The sequence below is a fragment of the Pongo pygmaeus genome, chromosome 5 (genome assembly GCF_028885625.2).
Source record: "Pongo pygmaeus isolate AG05252 chromosome 5, NHGRI_mPonPyg2-v2.0_pri, whole genome shotgun sequence".
NCBI lineage: Eukaryota > Metazoa > Chordata > Mammalia > Primates > Hominidae > Pongo > Pongo pygmaeus.
Genome location: NC_072378.2, coordinates 82,925,322 through 82,950,248, shown reverse-complemented (window position 1 = coordinate 82,950,248; position 24,927 = coordinate 82,925,322). Strand labels below are relative to the sequence as shown.

The 24,927-nt window shown below is 37.9% G+C and overlaps 1 protein-coding gene across 2 annotated transcripts in view; it reads left to right on the top strand.

Moving 5' to 3' along the window:
* Positions 1 to 2,179: 2,179 nt before the first annotated feature.
* ME1 (malic enzyme 1) overlaps positions 2,180 to 24,927 on the top strand; it is a 226,597-nt gene continuing 203,849 nt past the window's right edge. The window contains exon 1 of one of the 2 annotated variants that reach the window (XM_054492838.2): positions 2,180 to 2,539. In XM_054492838.2, coding sequence (XP_054348813.1) covers positions 2,462 to 2,539 — 78 coding nt within the window. In that variant the 5' untranslated portion in view covers positions 2,180 to 2,461. The remainder of the gene's footprint in view (positions 2,540 to 24,927) is intronic. The other variant, XM_054492839.2, reaches the window with a different exon arrangement.

Below are 24,927 nucleotides of genomic sequence, written 5' to 3'. Positions count from 1 at the left end.
TTAGATCAGAGTATCTATTACAATCATATTTTATGTTGTAAAAGCCCTTTATGTGCTAAACTATAACTTGGGAAAGAAAAATCTGATTTTGACTGATGGTATTCTCACCTGTATATAACAGAAATCTATAGGTTTTAGTCCCTTAATTTGTGAATGATACCCATTCTTAACATTACCAATTGCGTCCAGAGTGACAGTGCAATTACAGTTTGTTACAATGCAAATTAAAGCAGTTTTTTTCTCTGCACCTGTTGTCCTACATTTTTGGAAATAAAACCTAATCTTATGAGATTATTATTAAAAAAAGACTGAAAATTTTGATATTCTAGCTAACATTTATGTAGAAAAATAGGTTTTTTCCAGTATTCTTGGAACTACATATAAATGTACTAAATGGCTTCTTCAGCTAGGCCTTATTCTGTTTCATTCAAGATGAATGCTGTCATTTTAATAATTAAAGTAAACATATAGATGAAAGATGTGAACTTTACCTAGTACTGACAGGATATTGTAATCCCCTTGTAATGTTGCCTTTGAGGGAGAGGCCATATACTCTTTGTGGGTTACTCCCTGTACTTATAACACCTTTCCTATCTGTAGATATTAAATCTCAGAAACAGGAACAGATAGGTAGTATATCTAAATTCATGTAATAAGTACTTTATTATAATAAGGGTCTGTTGTACTAACAGTTTTGTTTCTTCTTAAGCAGCTTGAATTGGCTCCCATGCCTGCTGTTAAACTGTTTTCTCTCACATAAAACACCCTAATTGTAATGTGTCTCAGTTAATTCAGGAGAGTGAGTTTTGTAAAGTATACCTTTTTCTTAGATGTTGTAGGATTAAGTATTTATGGAGTATAGAATTAACAATGAAAGGTGTCATTTAACTTCAAGGAATTTTTTCAAAAAGAACTTTGTGATGCCTAGAAAATATTCTCTACAAAAACAACTAATTTTCTGGATAATTCAGACGAGGTCAAAGAAGTTTCTAAATGTAAGTGTGGACAAAATACAATTACCGTAAGAAATCTTCCTGATAAGGCAAAGTAACATAACTAGAAATGAAAACACTGTGATTGGATGTGTGTCTAGTATATGGAGATATAAAATCAGCAAATAATCTCAAACACTATCCTTTGTAATATCAGTATGCAGAGACAAATGGGACAGAAACTAGCAATCCTATTTAACTGAAAAGGAAACTGGGGCACAGAAGGCTTTAGTGTCTGTTGCTATTAATTTATTTTTATCAGACAGGCACTCCTTTTGGCTATGATCTGACTATTCCTCCAGTCCATGAACCTCCAAGCATAAATATCAATAAAACAATAAAAAAATGGCCCAGCGCGGTGGCTCACACCTATAATTCCAGCACTTTGGGAGGCGGAGGCGGGTGGATCACCTGAGGTTGGGAGGAAGGCCTGAAAGACTGCTTACTCATCATTATTCAGAGAGAGCAGTGATTCTTGAACATCAGGTTTCTAGAACTCCCAGAGAAATAATATACAAGATAAATAGGACTGTTCATTGGGCCTTTGCACCCTAACACCTTGACTCTTATCTTATTGGCATTCAAATAAAATTCCAGTGGAAAATCTGTAGAAACTGACAGGTGTGGCACCTGAGCTCTCCTCTCTGGGCTTACTCCCAGTTCCCCTGGGCCTCGGCATTCTGGGTCAAGCCTGGTTCCCTCCGGCCTCAGGGCCCCGGGCATGGCCGGCATCCTGGACGGCACGGCGAGGGCTGTGAATCTGTAGAAAGAGAGCTTCCAAGACGCTAACAAGAAGGGAGAGACTAGTCTGATTCTCCTCAGCCTGTCGAGGTCTTCTGTCAACAGTTCTGGGGACCCCTCACGAGTCCTTCCGTCCTGTAATCCCCCTCGGTGTCTGAGCGACCGCCGGCTCTGCCTGAACCGCTCAGGTTCGCACCTTCTGGCATCTCCTCCCACTTTCTCCAGCCTTCCCGGGCAGGGGGATCTTGGCCTGACGCTCCCCGCTCCCTGCTCCCGCCCTGGGTCTCTGGGGTCAGCAGAGCCACCCAGTGCACTGCGTTTAGGCATGCCCACATGAAGAGAGGCGACCACAGCGGTGATCATAAGCCCATGGTGGGCAGAGGCCCTATGGAGCCAAGGGCTCCGGCCGCCACCCCCGCTCCGCCACAAGCAGCGCTGCCAGGACTCGCTCTTCCTCCTCCTCCTCACACGCCGGCTCGGATGATCTCCTGCCATGACTCAGCGCTTCTCGCAAGCTGCCCTGCTGGGGACACCGGCTTCGCTCGGGCCCCTCCCGACGCGTCCACCCCCTCTCGCCACCCACGCCCGCCCCCAGCCGCTGGGCCTTTCCCAGTGCGGCCGCCGCCGCCACAGCTGCAGTCAGCACCTTCACCCCAGCAGCATCCGCCGCCTGCACCGCGCGTGCGGCCCGCCCCGGCCTGACCCCGCCGCCTAACCCGGCGCCAGCCATGGAGCCCGAAGCCCCCCGTCGCCGCCACACCCATCAGCGCGGCTACCTGCTGACACGGAACCCTCACTTCAACAAGGTACACCCGCAGGCCCACCTGGCCGCCCATCGGCCCCTCTCTATCAGGGTCAGGGCCCTCTTGCAGGTCCTCGCACCATGGCCTGGCCCCTCCGCCGCTCTCCTGGAAGGTTCCCGGTGAGCAGCTGCGGCCTGGGGGGCCTTGGTGTGGGCAAAAGGAAGAAGGACGCCTAATCGGGTCCGTATCCAGTAGAGTGATGGCAGGGCGGTGCTGGTGCCTCTGCACCTCGGCATCCCATGTTAGGGATAGAAGTAAAGGTAAAGGTTAGTGATAGAGGAAAAGGTGATACTTTTCGGCAGCTCTTCTCCAAAAACAAGAGCCCAGACAATGAAAGTAGTATCAGACAAAGTGTGTGAATGGAGTGTTTTTTGTGAGGGTAGCAGGCAGGCTGCCAGGTCAGACTCCATGTGCCATTCACTTACTGGTTGCACACACAGTGTGGCAATTATTGGAGGTTGATAAGGCGAGAAGTGGCTCTACTGGTCCTGCCCAGACAGAAATGTGTATTGAGTGCCTTCAGATCACGTTAGCAATCTGGAAATCCAAGTCCTCTCGGTTTCTGGAGTGACACGGTTAAGAGTCTGGGAATGCGTGGTGGGTGGCCTCTGTCTTGGACACTTTGCATGGCTTGGTAGAAGAGCTCTGTCCCAGACATGGGACTGTGGGTAAAGCCATTTCCTTTCTTTCTTCTTCTTTTTTTTTTGTTTTGTTTTGTTTTTAATTTGGCTTTCTGGAAGTTAAAAAATAATTTGTTTAGAGCTGCTCTCTTTTTATTAAAGGGGAATTCAGTGTACACCCTGTTCAGAGACTCCTTTTCGGATCCTGGTAACACTTCATTTTCCTTCACTGGTGATGCAATAAGCACTCGGGATCTCTCTCAAATAAAAAATACCTCCGAATTTATCATTTTGCTTCCACACTTATTTTACAGCCAGGTTTGTCTCTGGATTGTTCCTTTTGTGTGTGTGTGTGCGTGCGCTTTGGACATTTCCTATTTATTCAGGAGTTTGAAAATGCCATCAGTCAGCACAGAGGTCTGTTTAGTTATTTTGGTTGTCTCTTTGGTGGACTGCATTTCACATTAAGAACAGAAGCTCGGCTTTTTCCTTGTCTTGTTCCTGATGATTTGTAGATCATATTAATGACTTAAAGACATGATTTATTTAATAAGTTATAGTCAGTGTGAGTTCTTATCTGTTTTTTTTTTTTGTGGTGACAGGCACCTTTTACAAATCTATGATTATGTGCTATCTGTGGTCATGTAGCATTATTAAATTGTAAATAATTCCAGCTTATTTCTTTCTTTAAAATAAATTTAATTGCTAGTTTGATTGTTTTTTCTTTTCTTTTATTATTCTGCAGGTTTGCCACCTATTTTCAGTAGAACAAAAGTAAAATTTGATGTGACAAAACTATTTGTGACTTGTATGTGTCACCTGCCTACTGTAATTTATGACCAAGTTGTGGGTTGACACTTAAGAAGGACCACATGAGTTGTATAACCTGTTTGATTTTCCTCAAGTCGGAGGCAAGAGTGTCTATTAAGAGTGTGTAGATGGCATGAGCAATCCCTGAGCAAGAGTAATTACTGCCTTTACTATGCTTACATCAAGAATTTATTATTATTATTATTATTTTTTTGAGACGGAGTCTCGCTCTGTCGCCCAGGTTGGAGTGCAGTGGCGCGATCTCCGCTCACTGCAAGCTCCGCCTCCTGGGTTCATGCCATTCTCCTGCCTCAGCCTCCCGAGTAGCTGAGACTACAGGCGCCTGCCACCACACCCGGCAAATTTTTTGTATTTTTAGTACAGACGGGGTTTCACCGTGTTAGTCAGGATTGTCTCGATCTCCTGGCTTCGTGATCCACCCGCCTCAGCCTCCCAAAGTGCTGGGATTACAGGCATGAGCCACCACGCCCAGCCAAGAATTTATGATATAACAATCCTTTTGACTCCTGTTCACAAGGTTACTAGGAATTAAGGATTAATTCTTACTTCAGAATAATAGTATCAAAAAGATCTTCTATCAAAGATAAGATGTAACATTAGTATGTTAAAAGCACATTTTCAAATTTGTAATACTTGAACTTTTTATCTGCATTATGTCAAATTGGATTCACAATCCAGTGTACCAACTTTGAGGCAATCAATGGAATAATCTTTTACTCAGTTCTAGGACGGTTATCTGGTACCTTATGGGAGTAACAGAATTTCCTATGTACCATTGAAACTACAGCTATGGGACTTTCTTCATCTGTCATACACTCAAGACTTCTAGGCCTTTAATTTTGCTAGTAGCTCAGGAATGTTTTGGTTTATTTTTATTCTTATTATTTTGTAATAACTTTGGCTCCAAAAAGACAAGAGTAGATTTTACTTCCCTCAACAACCCAGCCTGTCACATGTCTTCTTCAACCACACTAACACAGAACTTCATCATCTTACCTTTGGGTAGCTGCAACAACAGTTTTGCTGGTTTTATTTCCATTGATATAGTTCATTCTACATATATGTATGAAAGAGACACCTTCATTAATTAACATTTTCTTCACTTTACTCTTCTATTATCCAAGCATTTATAGTATGTTATTATTTCCTATTATGTTTAATGTAAAATCAGTCTGTCAATTGGGTTTATAGTCTTCTCCAAATTTATCTTATTAGTTCCCCAATGTAGCCTTCCACTTAAAATATATTTGCTGAATCTCTTAATTCTTTCCTTTTTGTGTGTAATTTCTACTATGAAAATGTCTTAGATGATTTAATAATGATCTTTCTAGGGAAGCATTTCTTAGTTATGTTAGTCTTATTATTTAACACCTCTGTTTTTATGTATTCAGTTGTACTATATAATTTTGTATTTACTAACATGTATTTTTCTTTTCCTTTTTTTTTTTTTTTTTTGAGACAGAGCCTTGTTCTGTTGCCCAGGCTGGAGTGCAGTGGTGTGATCTAGGTTCACTGCAAACTCTACCTCCTGGGTTCAAGTGACTCTTGTGCCTCAGCCTCCCGAGTAGCTGAGAGTGGGCATGCGCCACTATGCCCAGCTAATTTCTATATTTTAATAGAGACAGGGTTTGGCCATGTTGGCCAGGCTGGTCTCAAACTCCTGACCTCAAGTGATCTGCCCGCCTTGGCCTCCCAAAAGTGTTGGGATTACAGGCGTGAGCCACTGCACCTGGCCATAAGTTGTATTTTTTTTTATTTCTTTGATTGTCATAGGGCAGGAGTCACAATATTTAGTACAGTATTTTGCTCAGTAGACATTAAATAAATGTTTACTTAATGAATGAGCCATGTCTTTATTTTTGTCTTTAAACAGAACTCAGCTTTTAAAGTGATAGTTTGGGCATTGTCCTCTTTAAAGTAATTTTGTGAAAATAAATTCACATTGAAGTCTAAAGTTTAGTTCACTTCCTATGCCATTATATTGTATGCTGAAATGTAGTCAGAAAAGTTGGAATTTGGTTTAAGCTTGATAATCTCATGAAATTTTAATTACTTGCTGGATAACCTAAGGGAGGTGCTTCATCTTGGTAAAATCAAAGTTAACAGTAGATATGGTATGAATTGAAAAATTTCCAAAAAAAGAGAATTAGGATCTTCATTTGTTATGATTCATGTATGAGTCTAAGCCTTACTATTTGTACTAAAATATGCATCATTCAAGGTAGGATTTCATCAAAACAATTGGGGAAGTAAATCTGCCTCATGTTTAGGAGATTTAATATTTTTCTGTGCACAGCCCTAACTATTTTTGAGATGCTTATCTTTGCCGGTTTTATATAAATGTGTCTAATTTAATGTTGAATGCTTTTATTTTCAGGGATATGGTCTAATATAGATGAATTGTGTTTTAAATTTTTTCTCAATAATTTTCATGTGACTAATAATAATATTTCATAAATTGCCCTTCAAAATTAAAATCCACACACTATAAAATAATCATGCCTATTTTTTATTCTCAATTAGTTTATTTCCCTTTGCAATGGTAGAAAACACTAATTGATAGTTCTATCATAATTGTGCTTACATGGTTTCTATATCTTAAGATTAAATAATAACATGACCCATAAGTAAATCTCCAAAAGACACCACTCTTCCATATTTTAGGCAGTTTGGTTCAGTATAAGTCATGTTTAAGAGTTACGTTCCAGTAGAAGATAGTGTTTTATCAAAGTTAATTTGGGTCATCGTTACTAACTTTTACATCTAAAAAATCAGCTTTTATAGCTGTTTGTTTCCTGGCATGACAAGACCTAGTTGGGTGTGTTGTAAGAAAGAGAGAGAAATAAGATTCATGGCAATGAAGGAAAAGTACCCTAAACCTCTTTTTCTTCAATGTAAACTAGACCTGAATGAATTATTCAGAAAATTTCATCCAACGGCGTTCTCTAGAGTTGCCTCCGCAACATGAGAAACTGATTTATTATTTAAGATAGAATCCCACTAATGTGAAAGTCATATACAGCCAGGTACCTCTGTATATGTTTGTTACTTTGCTGCAGTTGAAACAACAGTAGTAGTATAGAATATTACAATAACAAAATGTGTGCTGTAATAAGAAAGATGAGTTTGATATAACTCTTGAGACAGGTGATATGGAGTATAAGAAATACTGAAGAAAGGAATGGATTTGAGATTTTTCATTTTTCAGCTCTGATTTCCCTCTAACTTTTGGACAGGTAGGGGAGAATGTGATGTAAAGGAATGGACATTCTAAAACTTTGTGCCTAGAAGAAATGAGCCCAAGTCCCAAGCCTCCCAATTAGCTGTGTGATGTAGCATCTGGGAAGGTCCTCCTTGCTACATCATCCCATGGCGGAAGGCAAGATGGTAGAGGGTGAGAAAGAGCAAGAGAGGGTTGAACTTGCTTTTATAAGGAACCCACTCTTGCTTGCAATAATGAACCCACTCCTGCATTAACAATACTAGTCACCTCATAAAAATCCCACCTCTTAACACAGTTGCATTGGGGATTAAACAACACATGAACTTTGGGGGACACATTGAAACCATAGTAGAAAGTCAGGTAATATAATAATGAATAATGTTCTCTAAAAACATGAGAATATAACTACTAGAGCTTTTGTACTAATATACAGACCCTGCATTTAAAAACACTAGTATTATTTTTTCAATAATCAGGTAATGGTTGAGTAAGAACATCAGCAAAAAGTACTTGTGTGTTTGATATGGTTTGTCTGTGTTCCTACCCAAGTCTCGTCTTGAATTGTAGTTCCCATAATCCCCATGTGTTGTGGGAGGGACCCAGTGGGAGGTAATTGAATGATGGGGGTGGTTACCCCCAGGCTGCTGTTCTCCTGGTAGTGAGTGAGTTCTCACGAGATCTGATGGTTTTATAAGGGGCTTTCCCCTCTTTTGCTCATTCTTTTTCCTGCCGCCATGTGAAGAAGGATGTGTTCGTTTCCCCTCCCGCCATGATTGTATGTTTCCTGAGGCCTACCTAGCCATGCTGAACTGTGAGTCAATTAAGCATCTTCCTTTATAAATTGCCCAGTGTTGGATATGTCTTTATTAGTAGCATGAGAACAGACTAATACAGTATTCATACCAATGTTAGTAATTATGTTATGAGGCCAGGTGTGATGGCTCACACCTGTAATGCCAGATGTGAGCCACCTGGGTGGCCGAGGTGGGAGGATCACTTGAGCCCAGGAGTTCAAGACCAGACTGGGAAACATGGCAAAATCCCATCTTTAAAAAAAAGAAAAAAAATACAAAAAGCTGGGCATTGTGGTGTGCACCTGTAGTCTCAGCTACTTGAGTGGCTGAGGTGGGAGGCCACAGTGAGCCATGATCACACCCACTGCACTCCAGCCTGGATGACAGAGTGAGATCTTGTCTCAGAAAGACAAAACAAAGCAAAACAAAACAAAAGAATAAAACCTTAGAGATGCAGAGGCTGAAGGAGTTCTAAGACTTCCATTATACTATTAGGCATTGGCCCTTTAAGCTTAGAATATATTTAAATACATTTAAATTGTCTAATCAGAGTCTTAAGATGTACATCTAGTAAGTCCAGAAGAGAAGCCATAGAATAAAATCAGCCCTCCAGACACCTTGATTTTGGACTTCTATCCTTCAGAACTTTGATAAAATAAATTTATGTTTAAGCCACCCAGTGTGTGATGCTTTGTTGTGGCAGCCCTAGCAAACTAATGATATACTTCTGTAACTGAAGCAAAATTTCATAATACAGCACTTTCCCTTGCTTTGTTTAGTTGACATTTTCTGGACTTTGACAGGAACATGTAGGTGAGAAGCAGTAATGATCTCATCAGTCAGGTTTGCTTGTAGCCATTGCCAATTTTTGACAATCTCTGTCTTTTGACTTTTGTGTTTAGGCCATTTACATTTAATGTAATTGTTGATACACAGAGAGATAAACAGATTTCTGTCATATCATAGGTGTCCCCTTATTTTACATTCCTCTATTTCTCCTTTTCAACCTAATTTTTACTTACATAAATATTTTTATTATTCCATTTTGATTTATTCCGTGAGTTTTTGACAATATTTCTTTGTATAGCTTGTTTTTAGTACTTGGTCTGGTGATTATGATACACATACTGAACTTTTCACCGTCAACTTAAAGTTAAAATTTCACCACAATTGAAATATAGAGATCTTATCGTTATATAGATCTCATTACCTTCCTCTATTTATGTTGTAGTTATATGTATTATATCCTCTTATATCTCTATGTATGTATTACACAAATATTTTAAAAATAGTAATTTAATGTAATGTTTATACATTTTTTTTTTTTGAGACAGGGTCTTGCTCTGTTATCCAGGCTGGAGTGCAATGGCGTGATCACAGCTCACTGCAACCTTGACCTCCCAGACTCAGTCCATCCTCTTGAGTAGCTGGAACTCCAGGTGCACACCATCGTGCCTAGCTAATTTTTGTATTTTTTTCTAGAGACGGCATTTTGCCATGTTCCCCAGACTGGTCTGAAACTCCTGGGCTCAAGAAATCCTCCCACTGTGGCCTTCAAAGGGCTGGTATTATAGGTGTGACCTATAACTTTTATTTATTTTTATTTTATTTATTTTTCATTTTTTTTTGAGACAGAATCTTGCTTTGTCATCCAGGCAGGAGGGCAGTGGTAACATGGCTCACTGCAGCCTTGACCTCAAGGCTCAAGCAATCCTTCCACCTTAGCTTCCTGAGCATCTGGGACTACAGGCATGTGCTACCACTCCTGGCTAACTTTCGTATTTTTTGTAGAAACACGATTTCATCATATTACCCCATCTAGTGTCAAACTCCTGAGCTCAAGGTGTCTGCCTACCTCAGCCTCCCAAAGTACTAGGATTACAGACTTGAGCCACTGTGCCTGGTCCTAACTTTTGTTTTTAACTGTCACACATATTTTAAAGAGTTTAAGAGGGAAAAGATAATCTATTATAGTTATCCAGGTAGTTACTATTTCTGTTACTCAGTTTCATTCCCCATGTTCCATGTTTGTTTTGGGGTATCATTTCTCTTCCATTTAAAGAATGTCCTCTAACATTTTTTTTAAAGCAGGTTTGCTGGAAACCAATTGTCTTAGTTTTTCTTCCTCTGAGAGTGTCTATTTTATCTTCATTTGTGAAGGATATTTTCAATAGTTATAGAATAATGAGTTGACAGTTCTTTCTCTTTAAGACCTAAAAAAAAGCCATCTCTCTTCCTTCTGCCCTTTCTTTTTCCTGATGAGAAATTTGCAGTCATTCAAGTTGATACATGTTTGTAATACATCAGTTTTCTCTGGATGTTTTAATGGTATTTTATTTTTCACTTTCAGAATCTTAAATATAATGTTTCTGGGTTTGGAGGTTTTGGGGTTTATCTTCTTGGGGTTTTCTGAGCTTCCTGATTCTGTAAGTATATGTCTTTTACCAAATTTGATACGTTTTCAGCCATTATTTTCTCCAAATATTTTTTTCTTCCTCCTCTCTTTCTGGGACCTGATGAAACAAATGTTAGGCCTTTTGATATTGTCCTGAGGCTCTGAGCCTCAGGTGACTATATGATAGTATCAAAAGGCCTACTTTTTTAAGGACTTGTTTTCTCTTTATTTTCCAAACTGGTTTGTTTCTAATGATTCAGCTTTAAGTTCACTGATGCTTTCTACTCTCATCTCAATTCTGTTCTTCAGCCCATCCAATGAATATTTTATTACAATTATTGTATTTTTAAGTTCTAAAATTTCCATTTGGTATAGCTTTTATTTCTTGTCCAATACTTTCTTTCTATTTATTTAGAAAGACTTTGCCCTTATGTTCTTAGGCATGGTTATAATAATTGTTTTTAAGTCTTTGTACATTGTACAGAAATTTCAAGGCCTGACATTCAAGGTCTGACAAGGCTTGCTTATTAGTCTTTTATTTTCCAAGTTAACGTTTTCCTGTTTCTTTCTATGTTGAGTAATTTTTTAATCTATTCTGGACATTTGCATATTATGAGATTCTAGCTGTCAGTTGTATCTTAAGGGGAATACTGTTCTTCTTAGCTTTAGTGGTCACTCAACCTGGTTAGGTCATTTTGCAAGTTGAACCCACCCATGGCCTGCCGTTCCGATATCAATTTGGTTTTCAAAGTCTACTCAATAGTACTATTTGGATTTGTCCATTATGTGTACCACCCAGTGGATAGTGTGGGATCTGTGCAGTAGTCTATGCTATAGTTTACTTCTGAAAGCCTTTGGTATGCTGTTTAAGGTCAGATCTATGCACGTTTAGCTCAAAGGTGAGTGTAGAAGTTAATATACAACTTTATGGGGTTGCTCTCATGAGTTCCCTTTTTTCTGTGATCTCTCTGATATTTTTTGTTTCCATGAGGACCCCCTTTCGGGTCCTCATGGCCAGAAAACTGGGCTTTTGTTTTCCTGCCCTGCTGTGTACTTCCTCCAGATGTATTTGCATCTGAGGCCATATGATTGGAAGACAGAGAGAGAAAGTTGCAACAGGCATTTGACCTAAGATCTTGAGACCAGGTCTATATCCTCTGGTAAAAAGAATGATTCCCTTACCTTAGAATTTTAGGCATCTGTTGTGGTTATTGCTTCTGCCATCCCTGTGGGATTACCTGGGAGTTGGGACTAGAGAGGGTGGAAAAGAATATTGGATGTTCTTCGTTCTCTGACCTTTAAGCACCCCCTTTCTGATTCTTGGATCAGAAAGATAAGGCTTCTCTTGGCAGTCTTTGTACACAATCAGTTGCACTTCCAGCTTTTCTGCTGCTTTTGAGTCAAGGCCAGTTGATTACAGCAGAGAGAAAAAAAAGCCAGGCCATATTGGAGGAAAAAATGCCAGGAAACTTAATCTGGTTTTGTTGTACTTTAGATTCTAATCTTCTTCCTTAGTTCTTCTGCTATCATTTATTTTTCAGTCTTCAAACAGCTGCTCAATGCATTCTATACAAGGATTATTGTTGGATTTAGTGGGAGAGACAAGGTATACTATAGCTACCACTTTGCACAGAACCAGACCCTCAGGTTGTTATTTTTAAGGTATGAATGTGTGAAACTCAGTCTAACTTGATTTTAAGTTCAGAGAAGAAAAATACCAGGGAATTGGTTCCCAAATGTATACTCAACATTTTTTCCCATTTTACTGGGTACATAGTTGCTGTACCAATCAATATTAATAATAAAGATTATTGTGTGGAAATGGTTCATGTAAGACAAAAACTCTATACATCATTTATAAAATGTCTGTGTTCTAAGGATTTAGAAAGAAGTTTTGCCTTTTTGATATCTACGTACTTCATTTCTGCCCCTTTTTGGGCTGTGAAGGAGAACAGCAAGTTCAACGTTCAGAATTTCTTTGGGGTTCCCTCTCTTGGCTTTGGGCCCCCACCCGGCTCCGTACACGGAAGCTTCTTTCTTTCTTCCCCCTTCTTTTGGGCCTATTAAACTGTCCGCTACTTAAAACCAAAAAAACAAAAAAACAAACAACAACAACAACAACAACAAAAACCCAACAACAACAACAACAAAAATTTCTTTGTGGATGTGGGAAGGAGTGTTATACTGTTTTGCATCATAGATTTATCTTTCAACATAGTTGCTCTTAGGGCCTGGAATGTAGTAGGTATTCTGTAATAATTTGTTGAATGGATGAATTAGGGATTATTCTTGAAGTAACACTGTTTTACCTTGCAGATATTGCTATAACCTCTCGGCAGTTCACATCCTACCTTGTGGGATAAATGCACAATAACCTCTGTTATATGCTGTTGAATGTGTGTTGTAGAATCTCTTTTCCTTAATGGGTATAAAGATGAGCACTATATCATTTAGGATTAGGTTTTGCTACATATAACAAAAAAGCAAAATAAAAGTGAGTTAACTAAGATACAGCTTAATTAAGATAAACTGTTCTGTGGGTCCACAAAGTCATCAGGAACGTAGGCGTCTCTTTTGCTGCTCTGTCATCTTCAGGATCACTTCATGGTCCTAACTGACTATGTAGGTCTAAAGATACCACCTACAGGCTGGGCGCAGTGGCTTTTGCCTGTAATCCAAGGACTTTGGGAGGCTGAGGTGGGCGGATCACTTGAGGTCAGGAGTTGGAGGCCAGCCTGGCCAACATGGTGAAATTCCATCTCTACTAAAAATATAAAAATTAGCTGGGCATGGCGATGGGCGCCTGTAGTCCCAGCTACTTGGGAGGCTGAGACAGGAGAATCGCTTGAACCCAGGAGGTGAAGGTTGCAGTGAACCAAGATCGCACCACTGCACTCCAACCTCAGTGACAGTGCAAGGCTCCATCTCAAAAGAAAAAAAAAGATACCACCTACACATTCCAAGATGGTTGCTCGAAGAAATGAGAGAATTACAAGAAGGCCTGCTTTTCAGTGAAGTCCTCTCTTTTAAAGTAGCCTTCCCCACATTTCACATGATACTTCCAGTTAGGTCTCATTGTTCAGAACTCTGTCATATGGCCACATATAACTACAGGGGAGTCAGGAAATGTCTTTTATTTAATGCATTGCCACCCCAAATAATATTAGGATTCTGTTCCTGGAAAGGAAGAGGGAAATAGATGTTGTGGTAGGCAATTAGCAGTCTCTACCATAGCCAGAGCTGCCAGAAGCAAAAGGAATGAGATTTAATAAATGAAAATATTAAATATGAATGTAATATTCCTGAAAATTGAGGTGAATGATTCTTAATATTTTAAAAATAGTCTTATAGATTTGTTTTATAAAAATAAGAAGATATAATAATATGAAAAGTATGTCTGCCACTTCCGTGTCTGGACTAGCTGGTTCCCCTTCCTAAAGGCAACCACTGTTGCCAGTGACCAGTGTTTTCATTATATACTAGAGATATTGTATGAAGTATTTTTTAAAGTTAATTTTCATAAGTTAAAATGTTATTGATACAGGGCATGAATCAGATATGCCCTTAGTGTGGTAGATAGGAGATAATGTTATAAAGAAAAATGTTTCAGGTGGGAGTATGTATGTGAATTTTATAGAGACACCGAAAACAGATTAAGAATCATGATATCAGGTTGAACCATCTATGATTTGCCTGGTAGTCTGAAACTAGTTCTGAAGCATTGTTCTACCCACCACCTTTTGTTTTTTTTAAAATCCGAGCTAGCCTTAGTATGTGGATTCCTTAATATGGTGAGTGATAAACATGCGGGTTGGCTATTGCTAAACTCACAACATTTTTATGAAATGGAATAACTAGTCAGGAAAGGTGCTGGGGCTTCCCATTACTCTTAGGATAATGTTTGAAACTTCTTACCTGGTTAACTAGGACTTGCCCACTCAGGTTCGTACCTGTCTTTCTAGTGCTTATCTTTTATCATTTCTCACAGTTGGTGCAGTTTCCTTCCCTGTGCTTTCCCTGAGAAGCCAAGCTTTTCTGCATGCTGTTTCTTCTCTACCTACCCCCAACTTTTCACCTGGTCAACTGCTACTCTTTCTAGTCATCCTTCAGATTGCATTTTGACATTACTCCTCAGCGAACTATTTCTTTTTTTAACTGTCTAAATTGAGTTTTTCCTTTTCTTTTCCCTGTACTTATCACAATCGTTATAGTTATTTGTGTAGCTTTTCATATAATATCCTGTTAAGCTCTTTATATTGTAAGCCTAATGAGACTATGGATCATACCTGACAAGCCACTGTTTCATTGGGGTAGTTCCTGTATACATTGTAAGCATTCACTCAACGATATCTGTGAGTGTGATGATTAATTTTGTCTGTCAACTTGCTTAAGCCACAGGGTGCACAGACATTTGTTCAAACATTACTCTTGTAACTCTTGTAGTGTCAGTGAGAGTGTTTCTGAATAAGATGAACATTTGAATTGAATAAAGCAGATCGCCCTCCCTAATGTGGGTGGGCCTCATCCAATCAGTTAAAGGACCAAAAAGCTGAGTAAGAGGGAACTTCTCCTGCCTGACTGTCCTGAAGCTGGGACATCAGTTTTTTCCTGCCCTTGGACTCAAACTAAAATGTGGGCTCTTCCTGGGTCTTGAACCTCCTGGCTTTCAGACTGGATTTACACCATTACCATTGGCTCCCTTGGGTTTCTAGCTTGCTGGCAGCAGGTCTTTGAACTTGTCAGCCTCCATAATCATGTGAGCCAATTATAATATTTCTCTCCTAATAAATCTCTTCATATATATAAAGGTTCAGTTTCTTAGGAAAACTGACCAATACAGCGAGCTTCACAACCCCCCATTAAGTAACTGTAAAAGCAGAGAGAAAACATTTCTGCAAATCTCCACAGTGGATCTGAAGCAAGAAAGCCATCTTGTGGTGTTTCTGGGAATATCATGTCTGAGGTATATATCCCTTAAGAAACTGAAGCATAGTCCTCTGCAACAGTTCTTAACATATTTTGTGCCAAAGGCACAAAAGTTGGAAAGTTGATGAAGTCTGTGGACTCCTTAAATCAATGATTTTAAATAAACAGTATACATAGTATTACAAAGGAAACCATTTGTAATTAAATATAGATATCAAAATATTAACAAATATATCTTACAAGTGTGTATTATAAGATATATTCCTCTTTATTGAAGACTTATATAGCAAGATAATATATTTAAATATGGTCAATTTAAAGTAAAGTTTTATTTTTTAAAGAGATCAATATCAAGGTTGTCTGCATGACTAGCCTGTGTGCCTGTTCATGTTATTAAAAAAAGTTGGGCATGGCGTGGTGGCTCATGCCTGTAATCCCAGTACTTTGGGAGGCTGAGGCGGGTGGATCACAAGGTCAAGAGATCGAGACCATCCTGGCCAACATGGTGAAACCCCGTCTCTACTAAAAATACAAAAATTAGTTGGGCATGGTGGCATGCACCTGTAGTCCCACCTACTTGGGAGGCTGAGGCAGGACAATGGCTTGAACCTGGGTGGCGGAGGTTGCAGTGATCTGAGATCACGCCACTTCACTCCAGCCTGGGTGACAAAGTGAGACTCCGTCTCAAAAACAAAGCAAAACAACAACAACAAAAAAACACGTTGGTTAGGCACAGTGGCTCCTGCCTGTAATCCCAGCACTTTGGGAGGCCAAGGGAGGAAGATTGCTTGAGGACAAAGGACAGGAATTTGAGATCAATCAGGGCAACATAGTGAGACCCTGTCTCAAAAAAAATTTTTTTTTCTAGATGTGGTGGTGTATGCGTATAGTCCCAGCTACTCAAGAAACTAAGGCAAGAGGATTGCTTGAGCCCAGGAATTCGAGGCTGCAGTGAGCTATGATTATACTACCGCACTCTATCCTGGGCAACAGACTGTCTCTAAACAAACAAAACAAAACAAAACCTTATTGCAGATCTAAAGCTACAGTAATTTCAAAGTAATGAAGAACATGAATGTTATTTCCAGATACATGCCACAGATGTAACATGACATAAAAATAATTGTTATTTCTATTATGACAAAGACACAGAAACTACTTTTTTTTTTTTTTTTTTTCAGGCAAGTCTCACTCTGTCACCCATCCTGGAGTGCAGTGGCATGATCTTGACTCACTGCAGCTTTGACTTCCCGGGCCAAAGACATCCTACCACCTCTGCCTCCCAAGTAGCTGGGACTACAGGTGCATGCCACCACACCCAGCTAATTTTTTTCTACTTTTTTTTTTGTAGAGATGGGGATCTCACTATGTTGCCCAGGCTGGTCTTGAACTCCTGAGCTCAAGCAATCCTCCCACCTTGGCCTCCCAAACTGCTGGGATTAGAGGTGTGAGTCACTGTGCCTGGCCAGGAACTACTATTATGTCTCTTGTTTATTTCATTTAAAATGGAAAGAAATACTAAATCTCATAGAGTTCGTGAAAAAGATGTCCAAGTTCAGGCCTCCTTAATTACTCATCCATACTTTGAGAATCTGTGATTAGGTCTGTGAATTTTAAGTTAAAAGCCTCTGATAGGGGGCTAAATTGGTTCTTCACCAAAAGCACTGACCTTGGTCTCTGAAAACTGATTCTTAAACTCAGAGGCTTTCAGACGATACTGAAATGTGAAGAATAAAAGTCAATATTCACGTAGCATGTGCATATTAGTGACTTTATTTTAAAACTTAGTACCATAACCATTTCTATAACACTTTATAATTTACATAGGATGCAAAAACATCTGGTCTCATTTTTTTCTTCCCAACAACCCAATGAAACACACATAACATGTACTATGTGTTCAAGAAATAGTTGATTAGCCTTATTTAGCAGATGCAATAATTGAGGCAAATCTCCATTTAACCCTTAACACCTTAAATATTTGCTCTAAATCAAGTGTTAAATAATATCTTCTTGTGACTCAAACTTGACAAATGGTATGCCCTTTAGTCTTATGTTGCTATTCAGTCATATTTGTTGGTGAAGTGTGCATCTAAATTTCTAGTGTATGGCTTATTACAATCTATTAAATACCAAAAATGTACTGAATAGCTGCCTACAACAAATAATTGTCTGTCCTAAAATGTCACTAGTACCAAGATTGAGAAACCTGGTCAAGATGAAAGTACTTTAAAAAATCCCCATAAACTCTGGCACTTATGCTGATATGTAGATATATATTTTGGTCAAACCAAAGTTGATCTTGAATGCCTGGGTTAAAGTCAATGAAAAAACTTGTTAATAGTGGATTAGTTTAATTAAATGATTTCCTAAGGTATATGTGGAAAGCTTAATTATTATTTGGGAGATTTTTAAATCATGAGCACTCTTTGTACTATTGCATAAATAAATCTTTGTTTGAAATTTGAATTCAATGATTTGGTTATTCAAAATAGAACTACACAGAACCGAACTACAGAGTACTGAAAATTTGTTTCACATTAATATATTTATACATCCATTTGTTTATTTAAAATTTATTAAGGCCCTGCTCCATCCCGACATTGTACTAGGCGCTGTCATATAAATATGAATAGTATAGTGCCTGTCTTCCAGACCTGGGTAAAATGGCAGGTAAGCAGAAACAATGAACTATGGGACATTCTATGATAGAATTATCCCTTGAAGAAGATCATTATTCAGGAATAGGCAAGGGACACAGGAAGAAACAGACATTTGCAACTTCATGTGTAAATTAATTGGTAATTAAATGTGTTGGAATTGCTGTCTAATGTTCATAGTCTGCAGATTCTTCTATTAGCTTGAAGAGTTAAGAAATCAAGACACAATAGAGGATTATTTTATAATTCTGATCTTTCTGGTTCACTATATGAGTAATCACTATACACACTATCATAGGCATAGAGGATTTTGTCACATATATAAGATTTTTAAAAGTAGTATAAAGGTACATATGATAACTAGGAACTCTATTGGCAACCAGTGGTTTATTTGGATTATTCATACACGTTTCAATTGAAGATCTTAAATCTTGATTTTTCATCATTTGTGTACATTGCTAGTTTCAGTTATTTACTGAGAAGTCTCAATCTGCTTATTTAACAGATACTTTTCTCTATTGGTTTAGTGACGGTGAAATTTGCCTTACAACTTCTTATGATAAAATAGTGCTCCATCTTGCTGAAAAGCTTTGGAAATTTTTCAAATGATTTCAATGATTTCAAGAGATATATTTGGGAAAATTTAGTGTTGACATTGTTGGCTAAAAATTTTTCAGCCTTACAAAGAATCTGTAATGATCAGTAATAAGACTTTCAAGTGAGAAATACTTAAACCTCTCATCCAATGTTTTAAAAACCCATTTGCTGTCTTAGGTAGAGGTGTTCTTTCCTTTTTTTAAAAAAAATTTAAGCAAACATGTCATTTAAATCACAAAATTCTTACACTTGCTTATATCCTATATTCATACCTCAATGAAATAATTTTGGGGTCCTATAAAGTGATATTTTGCTGTAAATTTTAGGGTATCAAAGGCCAAGACTTAGCTGAATATATTTTAGATATATTGTTATAATCATTACAAGATTAAAATTACTTTATATCAGATATGAGTAAAAACTAATTACTATGCAATGAAACCAAATGATCTTTTGTGTAAAGAAGCTGTGTTTAATATATTGTTGATCTTAAATAATTGGTTTTCTGTCCTTTAAAGGAGACTAATAAAGAATTTGTTTGTATAGTTAAATGCATTCAAAGTAATTATTTTTATATGATTATTTTCTGATATAAACTTTACCTTGTAAATACATATGTCATCTGGCTGATTGTTTTTGGGGGAAAAATGAGGTTGGATACTACCATAAAAATAATTTTTTTTAGTTTTTTTTTTTTTTTTTTTTTCAAGACGGGGTCTTGCTCTGTCACCCAGGCTGGAGTGCAATGGTGCGATCTCGGCTCATTGCAACCTCAACCTCCCAGGATCAAATGATCTTCCCACCTCAGCCTCTTGAGTAGCTGGGACCACAGGCATGCACCACCATGCCTGGCTAATTTATTTTCATTTTTTGTGGAGGTAGTATCTCCCTGTGTTGCCCAAGTTGGTGTTGCACTCCTGGGCTCAAGCCATCCTTCTGCTTTACCCTCCCAATGTGCCGGGATTACAGGTGTGAGGCATCGTGCCCAGCCAATTCTAGAAATTGTTATCTATATTGTCAATTCGAATTTAAAAATAATCATTTCCAAGAACAATTTTTGGCACTAGAGAAGCCTTGGAGGAAGGAACCCTTCAGTAGAATATGTTCAGGGCAAATTAGTATCAATTATCTTCATGTAGATGTAAAATATGCACATAAACTATGTTAATAAATTGAAAATATGACACTTAAAACAAGCTCAATTTTATCTCTTTATTTCAGAATAATAAATAATAAAAATACAAAGGGTCCTCTTTCTGTACTCTTTATATATAAATAATTTTCTCCCCCAAATTAGCATTAAAATTAATTCTAAAACTTTTTTGATATGAAGAAATAATTTTAAGATAGATCTACTATATTATTTGCAAGGTCACATTAATAAAATATATATAATTCATTTGAAATAAAAAATTAAGAAAAAATTTTCATAAAGGATTCAAAGACAATCATATTAGATAAAGAATATTTTAGGCTGGATTCACGAGCCACTGTGTCTGGCCAAAATATTCTTTGTTTAATTTGATTGTGTAGTAATCCTAGGACTTTGGGAGGCCAAGGCAGGAAGATCGCTTGAGCTCAGGAGTTCAAGACTAGTCTGGAGCAACATAGTGAAACCCAGTCTCTACCAAAAAATACAAAAACAATTAGCTGAGCATGGTGGCATGTGCCTGTTGTCTTAGCTACTTGGGAGACTGAGGCAGGAGGATCACTTGAGCCTGGGAGGTGGAATATGAAATATATCAATAATTTGCTAAACAAATTTTTAGTCATTGTAATTATATTTCTTTTTAAGTAAAGAGAATATTAGTTACTGAATTGACTCTATAAAGTCTAATAAAATTCAATATAATGAAATTTACTTTTGGATGTACAGTTCTATTAGTTTTGACAAATATACAATGTTATGTAATCAACACCACAATAAAGAATGGTTCTATCACTGAAAAACATTTTCTTTTTGCTTCCTCTTTGAAGTCAAACCCTTTTTTCTACTCCCAGTCCCTGGCAACTACTGATCTTTTTCTATCCACATAACTTTGCTTTTTCAGAATGTCATATAAATGGAATCATACAGTATGTAGCCTTTTGAGTCTGGCTTCTTTCACTTAACATGATGCATTTAAGATTCATCTATGTTTTGTGTATCAATAGTTTGTTTTTTTACTGTTGGGTAATATTTCAGTGTATGGATATACTTTAGTTTTATCCATTTACTAGTTGAAGGACTTTTGTTGTTTCAAATTATTTGCAATTATTACTTTCCATTTGCTTCTCTACCATTTTTAACCTTCCTTATTCACTTTTCTGCTTTGTCTTCTCCAAAATGTACTGTAACAAGTATAATTAATTAATCATTAGTTAGTTAATCCAACGCATTTTTGTTGATTGCCTATGAAGTGCCACACAGGTATTATTCTAGACACTAGAGATTACACTAGTTAAACAGAACACACAAACCATCTCTGCCGTAATATAATCATAGCCTCAAATATTTAAATTATAAGTTCTGTTACCATAATGAATTTTCATACATGTATAGATTAACTGTCTTAAAGATCTTTGTGAATAAGATAAATGTTTCCTTTTTTTTTGCAATTCAGCTTGATTTAGTAATTTTTCAGGCAAAAAAGAAAAGAAAGTTGTTCATTGGAAATATTAAGGATTGTTACTGCGGAATACAGAATATATTTGTTCTGTTTTTATGGCAATAGTTTCTGATAAATTACTCAGGACAAAGTTTCTTTCTCAGTTATGCTTGCTCCCTGCAAATATCATTTCTAATATAAGTCCTTCGTCATGTCAGGAATTTTCTTTTCATTTCTGCTTGATAGTCTCAGTTTTCTCAAGAAGATATACATAGGTTAATTAGCACAGTCCAGAAGAATAGTTGTCCTGTTTGCTGCCCTTAGCAGTGAAACAACGTACCATTCTGCTGTCTAGGGATCTAGTCCAAAGGTTTTATAAAGAATAGGGAAAGGAAAGAAAAGACAAAAAAGGAGAAAAACCAGGATCAAACTTAGCATATATGAAGATGTCTTTAGAGGATTAGATGTACAGGTGGTCTGGAAACCTAATATATCTATATAGACGTCTAATATTTTCAACTACATGAAAGACTTGGTAGAAATCAAATGACAGTTAGAACCTGCATGTATAATTTGGGTTAATTATCCTTTGTTGGATAGGCCCTGCAGGATAATGCTAAGGTAAAAATTCTTTGAAATATTTTACTTCAAACTTTACACATAACTGACCTGTTTACAAATTTCTACAAAATAGATCTCTAATGAATATGTCTCTGTTAGTATGAAAAATAGAACCTGTGGCTTAAATGAAATAATACAATATCCATTTTAAATTTTTCAGGGATTTTAAGATTTAAGTTTACTTATTCGTTGATGTTCTTTTAACTTATAAAGGGTAGTAATAGAATGTGAACCCAATCATGGGACTAGTTTTCTTTTTTTTTTTCCTTGAGACAGAGTCTTGCTCTGTCACCCAGGCTGGAGTGCAGTGGCGCAATCTCGGCTCACTGCAACCTCCACCTCCCAGGTTCAAGCGTTTCTTCTGCCTCAGCCTCCCAAGTAGCTGGGACTACAGGTACATGCCACCACGCCTGGCTAATTTTTGTATTTTTAGTAGAGATGGGGTTTCACCATACTGGCCAGGCTGGTCTCAAACTCCTGCCTGCCGTGGCCTCCCAAAGTGCTGGGATTACAAGCGTGAGCCACCACGCCCGGCCCATAGGACTATTTTTCTCCCCAATCCTAGGATTTTAACTTGGCCCAGTTCCCTAGATTTCTAAGCCCTAGGTTTTGTTGCTGTTGTTTTTAAAAGAATTGAATTGGCACTTTAGTATGTTTTGGAAAATTTGGCTAACAGTGTATGGGAGTTTGTAGTTGCTAAACATCAAAGAATATAAAAAGATTTCCAGATGGCATTATCATTTACATGGCATAAGATATGGAGAATTGTTAGATTTAGGAATCAGTTTCAGTACATACCATTGGAAAATTTATGTTAAAAGACTGGCTAACTATAGCAATAAATGTCGTTAAGAGCCATTATTAAGGGAATGAAAGGGTATATGTTAGTACTTCTCACAAGACTTATCAAAATATTGATATTTTGATTATTATGTTTTTGGGCAGATTTTCAAGGCATAACACTCAGAAGTTTACTGCTTCTTCACATATATTTATATATTTTTGAGACTTTAGCTAGCTTTCCTTTCCCCTTTTCATTTTCTAGTTAGATAAAAATCTATTGAGTTTTCTCTTCTTTCTTTTTCAAATATATTACTGTCCATAATTTTGTTTCATTCCAAGGAGTTATTTCATGACATTTTGGTTTAAATGTTGTCTTCCCAGTTATATCTTTAACAAGTGAAGTTTGTCTTCCATTTTATAAATTACTTTTTCATACAGATATCTCTTGTTGCTTTGAATTTTAACAGTAATTTGCTCAGAATTAATATGCTAATCAGGTTTTTGAGCAGCAATTTAATAGATTTTATAAATTTTAATGTCTCTAAAATTGAATATTTGAAAATTTCCATGAATTCTAAATTTTCTCATAATAAATTCTAATGAATTATAAATATTCTATTGACTATGTTAAAATTTTATTGCAGCAAATTTCTGAGTTCTATTTATGTCAGGCACTGTTGTAAGCACTAGGGAGAAAGCAGTGAAGAAAACAATATTCTGTGGCCCCGTGGAGTTTTCATTCTGTTGTGGGGATGCAAACCAAAAGTAAAAAAGTAAATGGCAAGCAAAGACTTTAGACAATACCACAGATGTCTCCTGGTGCCAGCTGGAACTGCTGGGCAAAGGACTGACAGATTGTACCATCTGCCGTTTAGGTCCAGGAGAGGGTGATTGGTCCAGACACAGTTGAACATACTGGATTATCCTCTTGGGAAGAGACCATTCTGCTGCTATCCACACAAATTGAACTTCAGAGGATGCCCAACTGTAACAATGGGGGCTTTTGCAGCTATGAGAATGGTTGCTAATGAAAAATATCTTGCAACTGGACACCAGCTGTGGTGATAGCACTTAGAGACCTTATGAGAATTGAAGGTTGTGCACTGCTTCTTGCGCTGAAGATTCTGGAGCCACTGGTCCCAGCTAGCTCTTGCAGTTATCTCAGAGAGCTCTATCATGGCGTCATTCAGTGGACCAATTTGTCTCTCTTCAGTCTGGCCCTCAACCCAGGAGGCTAATTAAACACAAACCTTTCCATCATTGACATGAATTAATGGGTATATCTATATGAAAAATTAGAAGAAAGAGAGGATTGTTCATTCATTGACCTCTTTCACAAACTTCCTGGGGTTGGACATGTTTATTCCTAACCAATCAGGGTTTGTCATCTCCCTGTGGGATGAACCAAATTGTCTCTCCTTTCTCCCTAGTAATACACTTTATAAGTACTCAAGAGTCACTATTCTGTCATTGCAAGAAGTTTTCAGGGACAGAGGAATGATTGTAGAATCACTCAGTGCAAAGTTAATGAACACATTCTTACCCATCCAGGTTGATTAGAGATAGCAGTAGTTACAATGAGCAAAACTATCTTAGTCCATTCAGGCTGCCATAACGGAATACCATGTACTGGGTGGCTTATAAGCAAAATAAATTTATTTCTCACAGCTCTGGAGGCTGGGAAGTCCAACATCAAGGTACTGCAAATTTGGTGTTTGGTGAGGGGTCTGCTTCCTTATTTGTAGACGGTGGTCTTCTTGCTGCGTCCTCACATGGCAGAAGGGGTGACAAGCTCTCTGAGGTTCCTTTTATAAGGGTAATAATCCTATACATGAGGGGTCTGCTCTCATGACCTAATCACCTCCCAAAGGCCCTTCTTCCTATGCCATCGCCTTGGGGGTGAGGATTTCAATGTGAATTTTGGGGGACACAAATGTTCAGACCATAACACCAACTATCATATCATATTGGTGTACTTATCCTGGACCCAGAGGAACAGCAGTCATCGTTTAGATAAAGAAGTCTCTTGGGCTTCAGTGTCTCCAATCGGATGCCTCCCCAGAGGGACTCCTTATCCCAATCTACCACATCCGTAATGACTACGGGAGCTGCTCTGATATTACTTTGTCTTGTATTAATGCCAGCAAATATCTTAGGTCCATTATGATTTATGCGTCAATGCATAATTTCTATTTAGTTTTCATGTTTTTGAGCTTCATAGCTTGTTATTATCATTTGTTTTATACAATCAATGTTCATGTAAACAGGTAACATAGGTATAATAATAGGGTTGTAATGGATATACTGAGGCTTTAGACAGGAGGAAGCACTTGAGATAAGACATGAAGGGCAG